The sequence below is a fragment of the Panicum virgatum genome, chromosome 4N (assembly GCF_016808335.1).
Source record: "Panicum virgatum strain AP13 chromosome 4N, P.virgatum_v5, whole genome shotgun sequence".
Classification (NCBI taxonomy): domain Eukaryota; kingdom Viridiplantae; phylum Streptophyta; class Magnoliopsida; order Poales; family Poaceae; genus Panicum; species Panicum virgatum.
Window position 1 is genome coordinate 3607169 of NC_053148.1, and position 17383 is coordinate 3624551.

The 17383-nt window shown below is 45.3% G+C and overlaps 1 protein-coding gene and 1 non-coding gene across 2 annotated transcripts; both read left to right on the top strand.

The window, feature by feature from the left end:
* Nucleotides 1-6767: 6767 nt before the first annotated feature.
* Nucleotides 6768-7347, top strand: LOC120669558. The gene has a single exon (XM_039949333.1). It carries the CDS (start codon nt 6860-6862, stop codon nt 7214-7216), a length of 357 nt encoding a protein of 118 aa, XP_039805267.1. The 5' UTR covers nt 6768-6859; the 3' UTR covers nt 7217-7347.
* A 4442-nt stretch (nt 7348-11789) lies between these two features.
* LOC120671705 lies at nt 11790-11928 on the top strand. The gene has a single exon (XR_005673800.1). It is a non-coding gene; the product is annotated as a small nucleolar RNA Z247 (small nucleolar RNA).
* The last annotated feature ends 5455 nt before the right edge of the window (nt 11929-17383 follow it).

A 17383-nucleotide genomic window follows, 5' to 3' on the forward strand; every position in this document is an offset into this window, starting at 1 on the left:
GAAGGACCACAGAAGATGAAGTGCTCTAGCCAAAGATTTAAGAAGGTTGTGTGTTCCTTCTCAGTCACTGGACCTTTTGTTTTCATGTGCTGACTCATGTAAGTACCCCAGTTTGTGCAGTTAACCTTGGAAGAAGAAGGGGAAGAGGAAGAAGAAGAGTCTCCGAAGGAGTTGGAGTCGGAGGAAGAAGAGATCGCCATTGGTGCTGGAGGATTGGGGTTTCTGCGCTACTGGCTTTGGGAGGAAGAAGGAGTTTGCTGTGGAAAAGAGCCGATTCGGGGTGAAGTTAAATAGTAAAAAGATGGGAGACGGATCGGCAGTTTCACATTCTACGAGGAGCTAGTTGCAGAGATGTTGCGTCTTCCTGGGTGGTTACAGTGTGATTAATGAGCATTAATCGGAAGATGAAGCGACGGATTGGTTTTGGAACTATCATTGCCAAAACCAGGGGGGCATGTGTTATCGCCATAAATTAACATGGTTAATTTATGGGCCGAAAGCAAGATGGGCTTAAAGCAGAAGATTGAAGAAGACTTGTAAATCGGCTCCTGCGTGAGCATCTGGGCCACGTGGGCCATGTATCCATAGATTTAGTTCAAGATTAGAGACAGAGTCCAATCGGGACAAGATTAGTTTAGATTGTTTCCCAAGTCTCCGGACTATAAATATGTACCCTTTGTTATTCGTAAAGGGAGAGCGTCATCACGTCTCGCAAACAACAACTCTCGGCGCATCGCCACCCCTAATTTTAGGCCATGCTGCCCTGATCGCTTCTTGCGATCAGGGCAGCGCTGTTCTTGTTTTTACCTTGGTATTACTCGTACTGAAGCGTTTTTGATGGCGAGTAATGCTAGTTATCCTGATATTCGTAGCATGGCTTTTAGTAGATCTGTTGTGCTTTGTTGCTTATCATCTACGAATGTCACGTTGTCTCTGTGCCGTCACGTTTCGATCTTATGCTAGTTCTTGTCATATAGAATTAGTCGCATAGAGGCAACACACTGCTTCTTTTATGTCTAGTAGATCTAATCTGTTATGATTTGCTCTTATCTTAGGAGTTAGCGTAATATCTACTAGGTTAGGCCTTGCAAACGGATTGGATGATCCGGTGGCGTAGTAGATGCTTTATCTTAGCCTTGATAGGGATTGTTCCGGGAATCGGCTCTTGCTAGTTCTTAGGCCTCTGTTTTGGGTTTCGGTTCAGTTGTCTGTTACGTTCATTAGGCCTAGTCACGTGTAGGATGTTCCGATCTAGCAGTGAAGCTTTTACCATCGTGGATTAGATTAGCTAGATTTAATTGAAGCAGCTTTTCCGTTAGTTGCTTTATTCATCAGTATATGGATAGATGCAGATCCAATCCGACACCGGGACTCGATTGGCTCTTTAAAGCCGATGCAAGAGTCGTCCTGGGGAGCCGACCACGGCTCGGACTTACGTTTACATGTGTCTTGTACGCAGGAAACTGTTTGGAGCACGTTCGCACCCTCCTGATCGGGTATAGGTCAGGTGGCACGCCCGGTTTTCCATAGAACCTCCAGGCGCGTGACGGAATTGCGGGCCGTCGACGAGGGAGCAGTGCCTGCCAGCGCCCCGGCAACCTCCCGGCTCTTCGTGTTGCCCGTCGCTGCTCGCCGGTGAGTTTCGACCGACAACAAAGGGTCCCTCGCGGCGAACTCCCGGAGAACCCGGAGGCGACATACTATCCAACACCCGCCATCATTCCACTCCCAGAGTAGCGGGTCGCGATTCAAAGTATCGGTGCAAATCAAGTAATTAGCTTACCGGTTTTGACTACCTCCTACTTCCGGCATGTGGTTAGCACTGTTCAATCCTCGATCATCAATGCCAGCAATGGTACGGTCCTCAATCGACACAGGCGGAGGCTAAATTCCATCCATTTTATATCCAGAACCCATTTCATCTCCGCCCGGTCTTCATTTCTTTTCCTCATTGCTTCACTCTCAAACCACATTGCCACAAGTAACAAGATCTTAATTCTCGCGAGCGACAGGAATCACTCGACTTCTACCGAGATCCTACTTAGCAGAGCATTTCTATCGACATCTGCATACTAGTATTGACCCTCGGTTACCTAGGGAGAACATGCATACTAGATTTCCATACAACTCCTAGAACGTAAATGCACAAATACTTAATTAAACATTGAATACTTAAATTAGGATTATGCTCCGGGGCTTGCCTTGCAGGTCAGCGGGGTTAGCAACTTCTTCTGAAGTGGGCTCGACTGCGTTCTCCTGCTGCTCTCCCGCTTGCGGCTCCTGGATCGGCTCGGCGATCAGCTCGTAGGCGGCTTCGTTCGTGGCGTCTACACGTATGAAAAAGAATGCCATGCAACAGTTAGGACACAGTGCGACACATGAGTGCTCAAGATGCGATGCAATGCATTACAATGCAAAATGAGCCACAATCAAAACCGACCAACATTAATTGAGTAATCATAACAACAAGGCTAAAACCGAAAGGGTGCGGGTGCTGATAATTGATTTCAAGATTTCAAAATATTTTAGCCTGAAGTGTTTCCTTCAAAATAACAGCTACTAAACTACTTAGGATGACTAATCACCCATCTAGAGCACAAGAAAAACATAAAACTACGGACTTAGAATTAACTAAAAACTAGAATCGGAAATAAAACCGAAGCTAGGAACTAATTAAAGATCAAAACTTAACATGCCACAAGGATCTAGTAGCACAACTTTTCTATCATGAAAAACTACTGATAAGGAGTGCATAAATAAATTACCAACATTTATTATACAGAAAAGTATTTCTTTTAGCCCTAGAAGGAAAAACAAACAATATTAAATCCACAAACATGCACATAGGCCATGCACCTGGAAAATTTTCAGTGGACTACGCATACAAAGAGTAATCTACTGAATAAATTTCACAATTTTTAGAGCAATAGAACAACCGATAATAATTAAACTTTCTTAAACACAACCCGAATTTTTCTTCTGAAGATCTCGATTTTAGAAACCTAACAAAATTTATTTTGCATTTTTTTCATTTTTCTTTAAATTGTTATGCAATTATGAAATTGCAGCTGAAATAAAATAACTGAAATTGGAAAACAAAAATAAAACAAAAGGGGCTGACAGCTGGGCCCCACATGTAAGTGGTCGCCGGCCCAGCTGCCTCCCCTGTTTTGCCTGCCTGCCCCGGGAGAAGCTCACCGAGGACTCGATTTGGGCGGAGAAGGGCCGGGAGAGGGAGCTCGACGGAGAAGGACGGAGCTCGGGGAAGAACGACAATGGTGGCGGCGGTGGTGGCTCGATTTCAGCCGGCGTAGGGTACGGCCGAGCTCGAGGAGGTGCGGAGTGGGTGCGGGGTGAGGTTGCGCGGCTCGGAGTGCGAAGGATCGAAGCGGGGCAGCGAGGTTTGGCCGGCGCGACGAGCGGCGGCGTCCAGCTCGAGCTCTTCGCAACGCGAGCGCGAGGAAGGAGAAGGGATGGAAGGGAGGAGAAGGTTCTCGTGCCTGCGCGAGGATAAGGCGGCGCTCGGAGAACGAGAATCACCGGGATGAGCGACACGTGGAGGAGCTCGCCGGCATCGACGGTCGCCGATCGCGGTATGGGCGAGAACAGTGGAGGCACAGGGAAGAACAGTGCACGATTTTGACCCAATTTTACTCGACTTTGACCTGTTGGAACTCAAAATTTGATATAGTAACTTGAAATTTGGCCAAAATAGAAGTTGTAGAGGAAAAGAAGATCTACAACTTTCATTTTGGGCGAAAGTTTATTTGAAGCTCGGATCATGGGGAAAAACACGATCGAAAATGATTAAAACGAAGTTTACTAAGCGGACTCGATTAGCGCTAATGATGGTGATTAGCCTTAATTAGTGATTAAGTACGAGATTAGCGTTCAAATTAACACCGAGGTGTTACAAGTGGCTGAGGAGCAACCACACCTTTTTTCACGAAAATTGAGGATGAGAATAATACAACATTTTTCATATTCCTCAACTATCAAATTGGTCAATCTAGCCCCTTAACTCTATATTTGGGTCAAACTCGTTCTTATTATGACGTGGCTCTTCTTGTTAGCATGAGAATAATACAAAATTACCCTTTACCCTTAGCTCCTTCCTACACTCATTGCACAATGTATTTGGATCTATAATTACCCGGTCAATGTAGTAACTTGGGCCACCAATTTTTAGACCTTGAATTATCTTACTATTACTAATTGGAGGCTCCTTTTGAAGCCTCACGTGAAGCCACCTAGGATCTTAGATGCACACTCAAAAAATTAGAGAAATCCTAAAAATTCTCACAAAAATCAGAAACATCCGACCATCAATCTAAGAACTCCAATCATAATAGTCATTGGATCTGTTATCTTTTCTAATAAATTACACACTACTCCCATTATAAAAATAAACTAAAGTAACCCCCTAAACATGTATCTAAATTATCCATCTCTGCCATTATAAAAAATTTAAAATAACCTCTAATCTTTGTGTAAATTACCCAAGTATGCCATTATTAAAATAATGGAAATAACCCCTAAATTTGTATACAAATAATCCAATTATTTCATTATTAAAATTTAAAGTAACTTCCTAAATCTAAATCTAAATTATATAATGATAACAAAATATTAAATTTGCACCAAAATAAAATTCTAAATTTCTATTTCTATCATTATTAATATATTATTTATGTTAATATGTGCCACCATGTATTTATGTATGATGGAAGAGAAAAGAATATCAATTCATAAATAAATGATTCAATTTAATATATATCAAACATATATGGAGGTGTGATGTGAAATAAAATCTATTGTACCTAGATAATTATAAATATATATTTTAGGTATGTGTTAGAATATTTATTAGATAATTATTATTATTTGATATCAGATCTATTTTTATATTAATTCTAATTAGACCGTGCGGAAACACGGGTTGATAAGCTAGTACTATTAAGATTAGACAATTTCGATCTAGTTTTAAATTCTAGCACTCTGAGTAGAAGAGTCTGGGTTAGTGTTTCTAAGAAATTGAGGAGAAGGAGGAGCAAGAGTAAAAATGGCTTTTTTATTATTTTCGTGCTAAATTAGAGAGTTATACACCAGCACAAGAGGAAGTTTGACCCAATAATGAAAGTCGAGAGACTAGATTGGCTGATATGATAGTTTAGGTATGAACTTGACCTATGAGGCAAAATTGAGGGATCAAACTGTCTATTTTGCCTTTCAGATTTCTGAAACTTGAACGGAAGTTTCTCATTCAACGAAAAGGGGTACATATTGGCGACCGAGGAATCATGGACCAAGTGTCGTCAGTCTTCTTTTAGACAGGAAATTAAAGAACGTTCGTTCGTTCTCGTTGCTCCGGTATTTTTTCCCTATAGTTTCACTAATTAATGCGCGCACTAGCCTAGAACGTTTTGCCCAACGTGTTTAATTGCTAGCTCCGGTTTTATTAATACTTTCAATTGGTGAAGATCATGTCTGTGACAAGGCAGACATATTTATTGATGACATCACCACTACTGACGCGCGCAGCGGTCCACATGCATGATTAGTTGAACCATGTCATTCGTTATCATCCGATCCATGCAAGCATCATTGTCGTAGTACATCAGTACATGCAAGTTTGCAAGCTAAGGAAGAAACTCCGAAGTTGCATGCCGGTTTACGTGAAGGAGGGTTGCTGAACACATGTCAGTAAAGTTGAGGTAACGCGTTGAGGAAACGGACTGACTGCATTTGCCAATAAAGGATAAATATTCTCTGCTTTCACCTCTTTAAAATTTGGAGGGAATCACTCCTAATAAACTACTTCCTCCATCCTAAAAGAATGCAACTCTCATTTCTTGACGAGTCAAACAATTTTAAATTTGATCAAATTTATATAAAATAGTATTAAAATTTATATTACAAGATAAGTGTCATTAGATTAATTTTATTTGGAGATATAAATGTTAGTAAATTTTTATATAAGTTTGACCAAATTTGTAGTTGTTTGACTTCTCGGTAAGGGAGACTTGAATTTTTTAGGGATGGAGGAAGGAGTGTGGAATTCGCACCCAAAAGGCCAAAGCTTGTGGTATATGTTCTCGAATCTCGAGGTGACATGACGTTGTGGATTCCCATCTCATGCCCTTTATTAGGTTGATGTGTGTACAGATTGATACATGCATACAGTGACACAAAAACTGTATTATATACTCCCTTCGTCCCAAAATAAGTGTTATTTTAGAAAATTTCAGACACATTACTCATCCTAAAAAATAACTTTGTTACCCCTAATTACTTGTAGCAATTATGATTGGAAACCGTGTTATTTATATGGTTTTATCCTGAATGAATACATATACATTGGAACTTGAAAACTAATATCTATTAAATATTTAATTGGCTACATATGGTTTCTATACAATAGTTTCGTATTACTTTAATTAGATGGATCTCATTACAAGCTAAAACTACTCTCTTTGTGAGATAAAATTTGATTGCTAAAACTATACTACTTATTTTGAGGAGGGGGTACGTTGGTTGAGTCTCCCTGCTGGGTACGATACCTTCCAGAAGGTCAGTCCATTGTAGATTGTCTCCGACGGCACCTCCTTTGCCGTGTGTACATTGTAGTAGACTGTAACGTAGGGTCACCACCTCCATTATTAATAAATGGTAAAATATAAAATATATAAACAGTTAATTCCTATGTAAGCATATATAGACACCCAAACAAACGCCAAACGCAGGTAGCGGAGCAACGTCCCAAAGTAGCGCAACTCCTTTCAGAAAAAAAATAAGTGTGCTCCTACGCTAGCTAGCCTTCTCATCATCATCTTCGCGTTGGTCACGTAGCGCGCGCACCATGGCCTCATCACGGGCCATTTCCGCGGCCGGCTTCGTCCTCCTAACCGGGAACTCGATGGTGGCCATCCACCGGTCGCGGGGGGATGCCGCGGCGGTCGCGTTCGTCGTCGCCTTGAACGCCAGCCTCCTCGTGCTGTTCTACTGCCTGCGGTGGTTCGAGGCGGCGGCGCCCGATTCGGCCGCCAAGGGCCGGGCGAGGATCGGCATCTGGCTCGCCACCACGATGCTCACCGCCATGTTCTCTTGGAGGGTCGCAGCGCTCATGCCGGGGCTCATGGCCGCCGCTGTCTGGTTGATGGCTGCGTGCACGGTGGTCGGGGGTTTCTACGCGCTGTTCATTCTTCCTCCCCACTAGCGACAGAAAAAGTAGTGCTAGTGATCACTTGATGGATATCGTCGAGATCATCTAAAGTAGCTATACTGAAATTTTCATGTGCATATACATAATAATACACATTTGATTGGTGTGTGCATGTGCGAATGTAATTATTACTGTGAAAAGAAAAGAAAAAAATGTGAAAAACCGGTGCTCCATTGCGTGGATTGACGGATATGATCAAGGACTTGATCATCGTTATCCTTGAATGCGGATGCCATGCATGGTGCTCATCTAGTAGCCGCACGCGGCATGACTTTGGTCCTGTTTGGTGTATCGGCTCCGCCAGCAGCTTCTGCGCCGGAGCTGAAGAACTACACCAAACGCCCGCGCCAGTGGTGGTGGAATGCTTCTGTCGCGGAGGTGGGGAGAGCTGAACCCGTTTTGCACGGTGAGAAGAGAGGGAGCCGGCGGAGAAAAGAAAAAAAACCCAGCTCCGTCTCGTCCAACTCCGGCTCCGTTCTCAGAGCAGAGCACGAGCACGCGGAGCGCTCCTAAAGGGATTTTTTTTGTCTCCCTGTTTTCTTTTAGGCCTCCATGATAAGGTTGCCTCCAATAAGCTTGATGATATTTGCTAACCGACGTGGAGTTCAGAGACAATAAACAATGGAAAAACTTCTCTCAGCTCTCCTCGATACCTATAGCTCCGGCAAATGCGCTCTCTAGGGGGCTTTGGCCAAACTTGCAACCAAACAGCAGCTAGCGCAGCAGGTTTTGCACACACTGTCTCCACCACGTCAGAGCAGCATGTCGACGATATCGTCGCCAGATAGACGTGGCCTAAAGGTGTGCGCTTGCTTCCCGTGTACTACAGTACGCGTTTTTTTCTTAGAAAAATATATGCACGGAAACTTGTGATGCATGCATGTCGCGGAAAAGGGAACGGATGAAAGCATTCCTTTTAAATTTCTTAATCGCGACTTGACCGGCAAGGTGCATCAGTGCATGAAACGAAACTTAATAAAAGAAATAAAAGGAAAGATTTAATTTGTTGATTGTTAACCAAAATTCTTTCAGAACTTCCTCCGGCTACATGCACGCACAAAGCAATCGGTGGCATGTCATAGGAAGCTATCGGGGTGTTCCCGATGAGGCGGTGACATCACAGGAAATGCTGCTCTCCGCATCCTCCCCTCCGGCTGCTCTCTAAACTCTATGGGTCCGGATTAGGGTTCCAAATTTTGCCAAAATTTCATCCAAACTTTGGTGAAATTCGTGCGAAAAATGTTAATTACGGATAAAAATTAGAATTATTATGCATGTACCCATTATATAGGCTCAATGAGTGCCAAATAGCAAGTGCTTGATTTTGTGATGTAGTGGTGCATGGAAACTCTATCCTTGCCTCAACAGCTCTAAGACACATACAGCACCTAGACCTCCAAGTTGACAATAGAGAATACAAACCACTAAGTTATGTTTATCTTCTCTACTTATTTTAATAACCATTTGAAATAATTAAAATTTAAATTTGAGCAAACATTCTGAACAAACAAAATAAAAAATTTCACGAAATTTACGAATTTTGGTAATTTCGACGGGACCGAAATTTTAGCGAAAACGAAATAAAAACCGCGGTCCCGCCCTGCCTGTAGTAAATAAAGCCCCATGTCGATCGAAGAAAATCCGATCCTGCTCTTCCTGGCCAAGGAATTGACACACCTGACGTCTCCATCTCCCAGGTTGGTCTTCGATCGATTCCTATGTGCAAGCTAGCTAGAAATGCTAAATCACTTTTAATTTAATTTGCATGAAATCGCTGCTGCATTATTTCGCCGCAGTCGTCATCAGCTGATGCGACTCGACCAAGTCCAGGCAGGAGGCCCAACGACGGACCCGCCCGGTACGCGCACAATGACTGAGGCAACATACAACGCAACTACCGGTCACGGTCATCGTCTGCATGCCCCTATTGACGGGCGGGCCGGTACTAGTATGGTCGTCCATCTGTCCCCAACAGCTGCTCCTCGGTTCTGGAATACTACCTCCGTTCCAGATTGTATTTCGTTTGACTTTTTGACTCTAAATTTAACTACTCGTCTTGTTCAAAGAATTTTGCAAACATTACCAAATTTAGTCATTCTTGAAGATCTTGCATTGATAAAGCAACCCACAATAAAAAAAGTGATATTTTGCACAACTTTTTGAATAATACGAGTGGTCAAAATCGGGGTCAAAAAAGTCATACTCCTATTTTTATTATGACTTAGAAGTTAGAACAAATCTAGTATGACATGTAAATAATAAAAATGGAGGGAGTAGATCCCAAATGTTTATTAGTAGCTTGTTTTCCTCTTTTTCTTTTCCTGCCTGAAGTTCATGGTGCATGTCGCGGAAAAGGGTACATAACTTGATCCCCGAGTCCCGACTTGACGTGCCCGGCAAGCGTCAAAATTAAAACCTTTAAGAAAAGTTTGTTGACGCGACATTCTGTTCCAGCATTTGCTTACTATAGCTAGTATATATATATACTCGATCATGGCAATAATTCTGATGAGAAGTCTCGCAGCAATGGCGTCGCCATCACCGGCTGTGTCGTCCCTGCTGGGTTCCCTCCTCCTCCTCACGGGCAGCTCGATCATGGCGATTCTCAAGTCGAGCGGGGACGCTGCGGCGGCGTCCTTCGTCGCCGCCTCGGACACCGGCCTCCTCCTCCTGCTCTACTGCCTGCGGTGGTTCGAGGCGGCGCATGGCTCGGCGTCGAGGGACAGGGCGCGGCGCGGCGTCTGGCTCACCACGACGCTTCTCACGGCGATGTTCACCTGGAGGGTCGCCGCGCTCGTGCCGTGGCCTGTGGTCGCTGCTGGTGTCTGCTTCATGGGCGCTTCTACTGTGGCTGGGGGATTCTATGCGTTGTTCCTTGGTCCTAACTAGGGGCAGCTGAAGCTGATACTAGCTAGCTATAGCTAATGGTGATGGTGTGCTGCAAAAAACATTGTGATCGAATGAATCATCTGATTAAGAAGTCGTTGGATAATTTCGTATAAACATGTTATATGTACTTCTGGGTTTGGGAATTTAAAATCTACAGACTATATATTTTTCATTAATCACATTTCGTTCTCTAGTAAGTTCTTTGTCGATCATGTACTCCTACAAATGTAGGAAGAATAGATGTAACATGCTTCATGCATACTACAGATATCTTTCCTGGTGATGATGCCTTTTTGCTTTGGACTTAAGAGAAGAATAGTTGTTTTGTTCGTCCTGGTGCAGCTGGATGCTGTGAGAGAAGACTGGTGCCAGACCAACCATGTTCGTTCCTCCTAGGAATGATATCGACCATGCAATAATGCATTGCCACCTGCATATGTGCGCATGCGAGTTGGAAAGCTGGACCTTAATTACACGCCCTCCCTAAAGCAGTATTCAGTACAAGTGCACGACGCATGTTGGAGGACCTTGTAAACCTCCTAACATGTGACTAGGAAAGCACATGATGCTTTGGAAATTAAAGGTGATTGCATCTCGTCCACGACGGAGTTTCATGCATGACTTCATCAGAATGACTCGGACATCACAAATTGGAGAAGTTTGGTGGCAACAAAAACATGCAAAAGGGACTTGTCGAAATCAGTTAGACAACTCTTTCAAAGTTGGGGGCATACAAAGCCTTGACAACTCTAAAGGCCGGGCATGTTAAAGAAAAACCATAGCATTGCTGTGACTTGTGAAAGTGAGGATGTGCACACTTCGCACTAGCTACCAGCAAGCATGATTCATGCTTCCGTCTCTGCGGTACGGTTTTTCTACCCTACGATTTCAATAGCTACTAGCATAAATGCTTGTTAGATAAGGTCGTTTGTAACTTGTTACTTAAGTTGTACTTGAGTATAGATCATTGGTCAGCTGTAGAGTTGTTTAGATTTGGTAGGATTTGTTGTAACAACAACCAACGGCTGACCAACAGATCTTGTGATGTAAATCCACGTGAGGGGATCTTCCTCACTCTATATAACACGAAGCCGCCGGCCAGCGTGAGGCACGGCGTTCCCATCTACAACTTCCGCACCTCTGATTATTAACATGGTAATCAGAGCCACAAACTAAACACCAACCATCTCCTGCCATGGCTTCCTCCTCCACCGCCATCATCAACCCTCTGGTGGGGATCGCCATTACGGAGAAGCTAGGCAAGTCCAACCACACAATGTGGAAGGCGCAGATCCTCGCCGCCGTCCGCGGGTCGCGCCTGGTGGGGCATCTCACCGGAACCTCACCAGCTCCTGCCGAAGAGGTCAACGGCAAGGACAGCGCCGGCAAGGATACCCTTGTTCCCAATCCGGCATTTGAAGAATGGTACTCCAGGGACCAGCAAGTGCTGAGTTTCGTCCTGGGGTCCCTAGGGCGTGAAGTGCTCGCTCAAGTTGCTGCACAAGACACCGCAGCGAATCTGTGGGCTGCGATTGAAGCGATGTATGCGTCGCAGAATAGGGCAAGAGTCGTGAACACACGGCTCGCGCTCGCCACCGCACAGAAGGGGAATCAAACCATCACCGAGTACGTTGGCAAGATGCGTACTCTAGGTGATGAGATGGCAGCTGCAGGAAGGCCAGTTGAAGATGATGATCTCCTGACGTACATCCTCACCGGCCTCGACGTGGAGTTCAATCTGGTCGTCACCTCCCTCCTAGCAAGGAAGGAACCGGTAACTGTAAGTGAAGCGTATTCTCAGCTTCTTGCTTTTGAAACTCGTATGGAGATTATGGGCAGTGGCCACTCGAGATCTTCGGCCAACATGGCCAATCGAGGAGGTCGTGGAGGCTTTGGTCGTGGTCATGGCAATTCTAGCCGCGGCCGTGGTCAAGGACGAGGACGGGGGCGCAACCTCGGCTACACCAACAACTCCAACCAGCGCTAGAACAACAATGGAGGAGGTGATGGTCGTGGCAACCAGGGCCGTGGCAACTCAAGCAACTCCAAGCCGGTGTGCCAAGTCTGCCTCAAAGCCGGTCACACTGCGGACAGGTGTTGGCACAGGTTTGAGGAGGACTATGTCCCTGAAGAAAGGCACGCCGGTGCAGCCATGAACTCCTACACCGTCGACAACAGTTGGTACACCGACACTGGTGCGACCGATCACATCACAGGAGAACTTGACAAGCTGGCCGTCCGTGAGAAGTACAATGGTACTGATCAGATCCACGCCGCTAATGGTGCAGGTATGAACATTAGACATATTGGTCAATCTACTATTCGTACCCCAGATAAAACCCTTGAACTTCGAGATATCTTGCATGTGCCATCCACTACAAAGAATCTAATTTCAGTTCATCGCCTTGCATCTGATAACAATGTGTATCTTGAGTTTCACCCTGATTTCTTTCTCATTAAGGATCGGGACACGAGGAGCACTCTTCTTAGGGGGCCATGTCGAAGAGGGATGTACCCTCTCCCTTCTGCACCAGCATCCAAGCAAGCTTGTAGTGTCAATAAAGTGCCACTTGATAGATGGCATCATCGTTTAGGACATCCTTCTTTTCACATTGTTGAGAGAGTTCTTAGAGATCATAAACTTCCATGTTCTTTTGATTTGAATAAAGATGCTGTGTGTGATGCGTGCCAAAGAGCCAAGAGTCATCAACTTCCTTACCCCACATCAATAAGTGTCTCCTCTCATCCTCTTGAGCTTATTTTTTCTGATGTTTGGGGGGCTGCACCTGAATCGGCTGGTAGATACAAATACTATGTGAGCTTCATAGATGATTATAGTAAGTTCACATGGATATATCTTTTAAAATATAAATTTGAGGTCTTTGAGAAATTTCGAGATTTCCAAAATCTAGTTGAGAGATCTTTTAACCGTAAGATTATTGCTGTTCAGACGGATTGGGGAGGTGAATATGAAAAGCTAAACCCTTTTTTTACAAAGATTGGGATCTCTCATCTAGTCTCCTGTCCCCATGCACATCAACAGAATGGATCTGCTGAAAGGAAGCATAGACACATCGTGGAAGTAGGCCTATCTTTGCTGGCACACGCACGTATGCCTCTAAAATTTTGGGATGAAGCTTTCCTTGCTGCCACCTTTCTCATAAATAGAACTCCTAGTAAAGTTATTAATTTTGAAACACCCCTTGAGCGCCTATATCATACCAAGCCAGATTATGCATCCCCAAGAGTCTTTGGTTGTGCGTGTTGGCCGAACCTACGCCCCTACAACAAGCACAAACTTGCTTTTCGATCCAAAGAGTGTGCCTTTCTTGGTTATAGTAATCTCCACAAGGGATTTAAGTGCCTAGATATTCCTACCGGCCGGGTATATATCTCACGTGATGTCACGTTTGATGAGAACGTCTTTCCGTTCTCCAAACTGCACGAGAATGCAGGGGCTCGTCTTAGAGCTGAAATCCTTCTTTTACCTTCCTCTTTGCGCAATCCTTCATCCGGGGACGAATTGGTAGATGACCATAGGTCTAATGGTGCAAGCACTAATACTTTCTGTGAAGAAACAGGAGATTTACAGGCTGAAGCATCAAATAACAGCACATGGACGGAATCCGGAGCTGATCTGCCCTTTATTCCTCGACAATCTGCCCCGGGATCGCTGCCTCCAAGTGCAGCAGCTGGCGCTGCAGGCGCATCTACCTCTGCAACCGCGGCATCTCCTCCGCACCACTCAGCGGACAGCGCGTGGCAGCCTCCCGTCGTCGCCTCACCAGATTCTCCGCCTCGCCAACCCGCGACTACCATGCAAGTGTCGGCGCCAGGGGGGTAGCGACTGACGCCGCGACGACACCGACGACACTTGCGTCGGCAGGATCTCCTGCCCCTGGATCCTCTACATTGCAGCCTGCACCATCGCCTGCACGCCCTCGCACAAGACTTCTGGGTGGCATCCGGAAGCCAAAGGTATACACTGATGGCCATGTTCGTTATGGATTTTTTGCATCTACTGGAGAACCACGTAATGTAGAAGAGGCGTTAGCTAGCAAACATTGGAAAGAAGCTATGGATATAGAGTATGATGCCTTAATGAAAAATAAGACATGGCACTTGGTTCCACCGAGGAAGGGTATCAACATTATAGATTGTAAATGGGTTTTTAAAACTAAGCTCAAGGCAGATGGGTCCCTGGATAAATACAAGGGTCGGTTGGTAGCAAAGGGCTACAAGCAAAGGTACGGAATAGATTATGAGGATACCTTTAGTCCGGTTGTGAAAATGTCTACAATCCGAATTATTTTGTCCGTTGCTGTCTCAAAGGGATGGAGTATGAGACAACTTGATGTGCAAAATGCCTTTCTTCATGGGGTTTTGGATGAGGAGGTGTACATGAGACAACCTCCGGGATATGTAGACAAGACAAGACCAAATTTTGTGTGCAAACTTGACAAAGCTCTGTATGGGTTAAAACAGGCGCCAAGAGCGTGGTATGCCAGACTTAGCACCAAATTAATTGCACTTGGTTTTCATACATCTAAAGCAGATACTTCTCTCTTCTATTTTAACAAGGGGTCAGTTACAGTATTTGTGTTGGTTTATGTTGATGATATTATAGTTGTCAGTTCGACTCCTGAAGCTACTACAGGTTTGCTGCATGACCTAAAGAAAGATTTTGCCCTCAAGGACTTAGGTGAGCTGCATTATTTTCTTGGCATGGAAGTAACCAAGGTACGTGATGGTATAGTTCTGTCACAAGATAAATATGCATCTGATTTACTTAAGAGAGTAAACATGTCAAGCTGCAAACCTGTTTCCACGCCTATTTCAACCAGTGAGAAGTTATCTGCTTTTATGGGAACTCCTTTGGGTCCAAATGATGCTACAAACTATAGAAGTGTTGTTGGTGCTCTCCAATATTTGACTCTCACAAGACCTGATATATCATTTGCTGTTAATAAAGTGTGTCAGTTCCTTCATGCCCCAACTGAAGTGCATTGGTCTGCAGTCAAAAGGATACTAAGGTACGTGAGGGCGAATACAAGGATAGGATTAGAGATAAGCCGGTGTAACTCTTTACTAGTCAGTGGTTTTTCAGATGCCGATTGGGCAGGCTCTCTTGATGACAGGAGGTCTACAGGAGGGTTTGCGATTTTCCTTGGGTCAAATCTGATTTCCTGGAGTGCACGAAAACAGGCCACTGTATCCAGGTCGAGTACAGAGGCAGAATACAAGGCTGTTGCAAATGCAACGGCAGAAATAATGTGGGTTCAGATCCTGTTGAAAGAGATTGGTATACGAGTACCTAAGGCTGCTAAATTGTGGTGTGATAATTTGGGAGCCAAGTATTTATCTTCCAATCCAGTGTTTCATGCTAGAACTAAACACATTGAGGTTGACTATCATTATGTCAGAGAACGAGTCACGAGGAATTTATTGCACATAGATTTTGTATCTACAGGTGATCAAGTAGCAGATGGTTTTACTAAACCCATCACTGTTCGGCAGTTGGAAAATTTCAAGCACAATCTCAACCTTAGACAGGTGTGATTGAGGAGGGGTGTTAGATAAGGTCGTTTGTAACTTGTTACTTAAGTTGTACTTGAGTATAGATCATTGGTCAGCTGTAGAGTTGTTTAGATTTGGTAGGATTTGTTGTAACAACAACCAACGGCTGACCAACAGATCTTGTGATGTAAATCCACGTGAGGGGATCTTCCTCACTCTATATAACACGAAGCCGCCGGCCAGCGTGAGGCACGGCGTTCCCATCTACAACTTCCGCACCTCTGATTATTAACAATGCTGACTAATATTCAGATAGAGAGAATTTTTTCACGCATGCACAGGACATTCTTGTATGAAAAAGCCAAGAGATCCCTGATCAAATTCTCATCTAGTAGCGTGCAAGCCAACAAGATCATTCGTTCGTTCCTACAGTTCGCAATCAAAAGAATTCAGATGATTCGATTCTCATATGTGGGACCAAATAAGCATAGATTTTTGAACAGAAGGACCAAAGCATACACTATTTATTCATAGCTAGGAACTTAGCAAGATCATGGTTTGGTCGATCGCTTCTTCTCATCGATGAAGAGCCTCAGAGAACGTATACTACAAATCCGATGGCGGCGGCGGCTATGGCCGCTGCCACGATCGTAAAGCTCAGGGGCAGCAGCGCGGTCATCCTCCAGGTGAAGGCGGCCATGAATGTCGCGGAGAGGGCCCACAAGACGAGCCTCGCCCGGCGGCGAGCGCTCGAGCCGGCGGCCGGACCAGAAGAGGAGCTGCAGGTTGAGGAAGGTGAAGGCGACGAAGGCCACCTCGGCGCAGCCGGCGCCGCGCAGGACGGCGAGGCCGTCGGGGACTGCCGCGGAGGCCCACGGGGGGTGCCCGGTGCCGCTGGTCGCCGACGGCGCCGCGGCGGCGGGGTTGCGGTCGGAGGAGCGCCGTGCGTTCGCCATGGGCTGATCGCCGATTCGCCGAGCGGGGTGGGGATCAGGGTTTCGCCTGGGAGTCGAGAGTAATTGTCAGAGTCGTGTACGGGGTCAGCAGCATCATGACTTGATTATATTGAGCGATGCTGGACTCTTTTTTGGACGAAATTCTCCGAACCCGTCTCAAAGGCCAATTGGAACTCCGAAACTCATCCAGAATCCGTGTGCTCGAAGTCTCGAACACCGTTTATCTGATGAAAATGTTGGATTTTGAAAGCCCTACGAATATGATGAGTATAGAGAAGACCCTGGATTTTGGAAACGAATTGACGAAATTCAGCTCAGCTGATGAAAGCCGTTTATCTTCGTGCCCGGCCCATTGCGAGTCATGTGCAGTGTACTGAAGCGGACAACTGAGAGCTCTGCTCAACCACCGTTCACCTTGGAACGACTTGTTTCCAAGTCGTACGCGAATATTGATGATAGTCATCTTCGGCAGTGCTGCCGGTTCACTGCCACTCCACCCTAGTCCCTAGCTAGCTCATCTATCAGTGCTGTGCGCCTGACTGCAGTCGGCGTCCTAGCATGCACCCAGCTACCACCCTACAACTGCAAGGCTGACGAGTCTCTCTTGAAGGCTGCAACCCGCTGTCTCGTCGTCAACTAACACGTTCTGCTGCCATCCACACCCTGCATCTGCCGTTCGCAATGCCACCTGTTAGCACGGTATTGGTGCTCTTCTAGTCTTCTGTGCCATCAAAGCTAGAACTCAAAAATCACACCAAGGTGTTGTCATCAGGAACAGCCTTTTGAATGTGATCATCAC

What these genes read in the sequence shown, in the direction of transcription:
- LOC120669558 (XM_039949333.1), top strand. Translation starts at nt 6,860, where the DNA reads ATGGCCTCATCACGGGCCATTTCCGCGGCCGGCTTCGTCCTCCTAACC.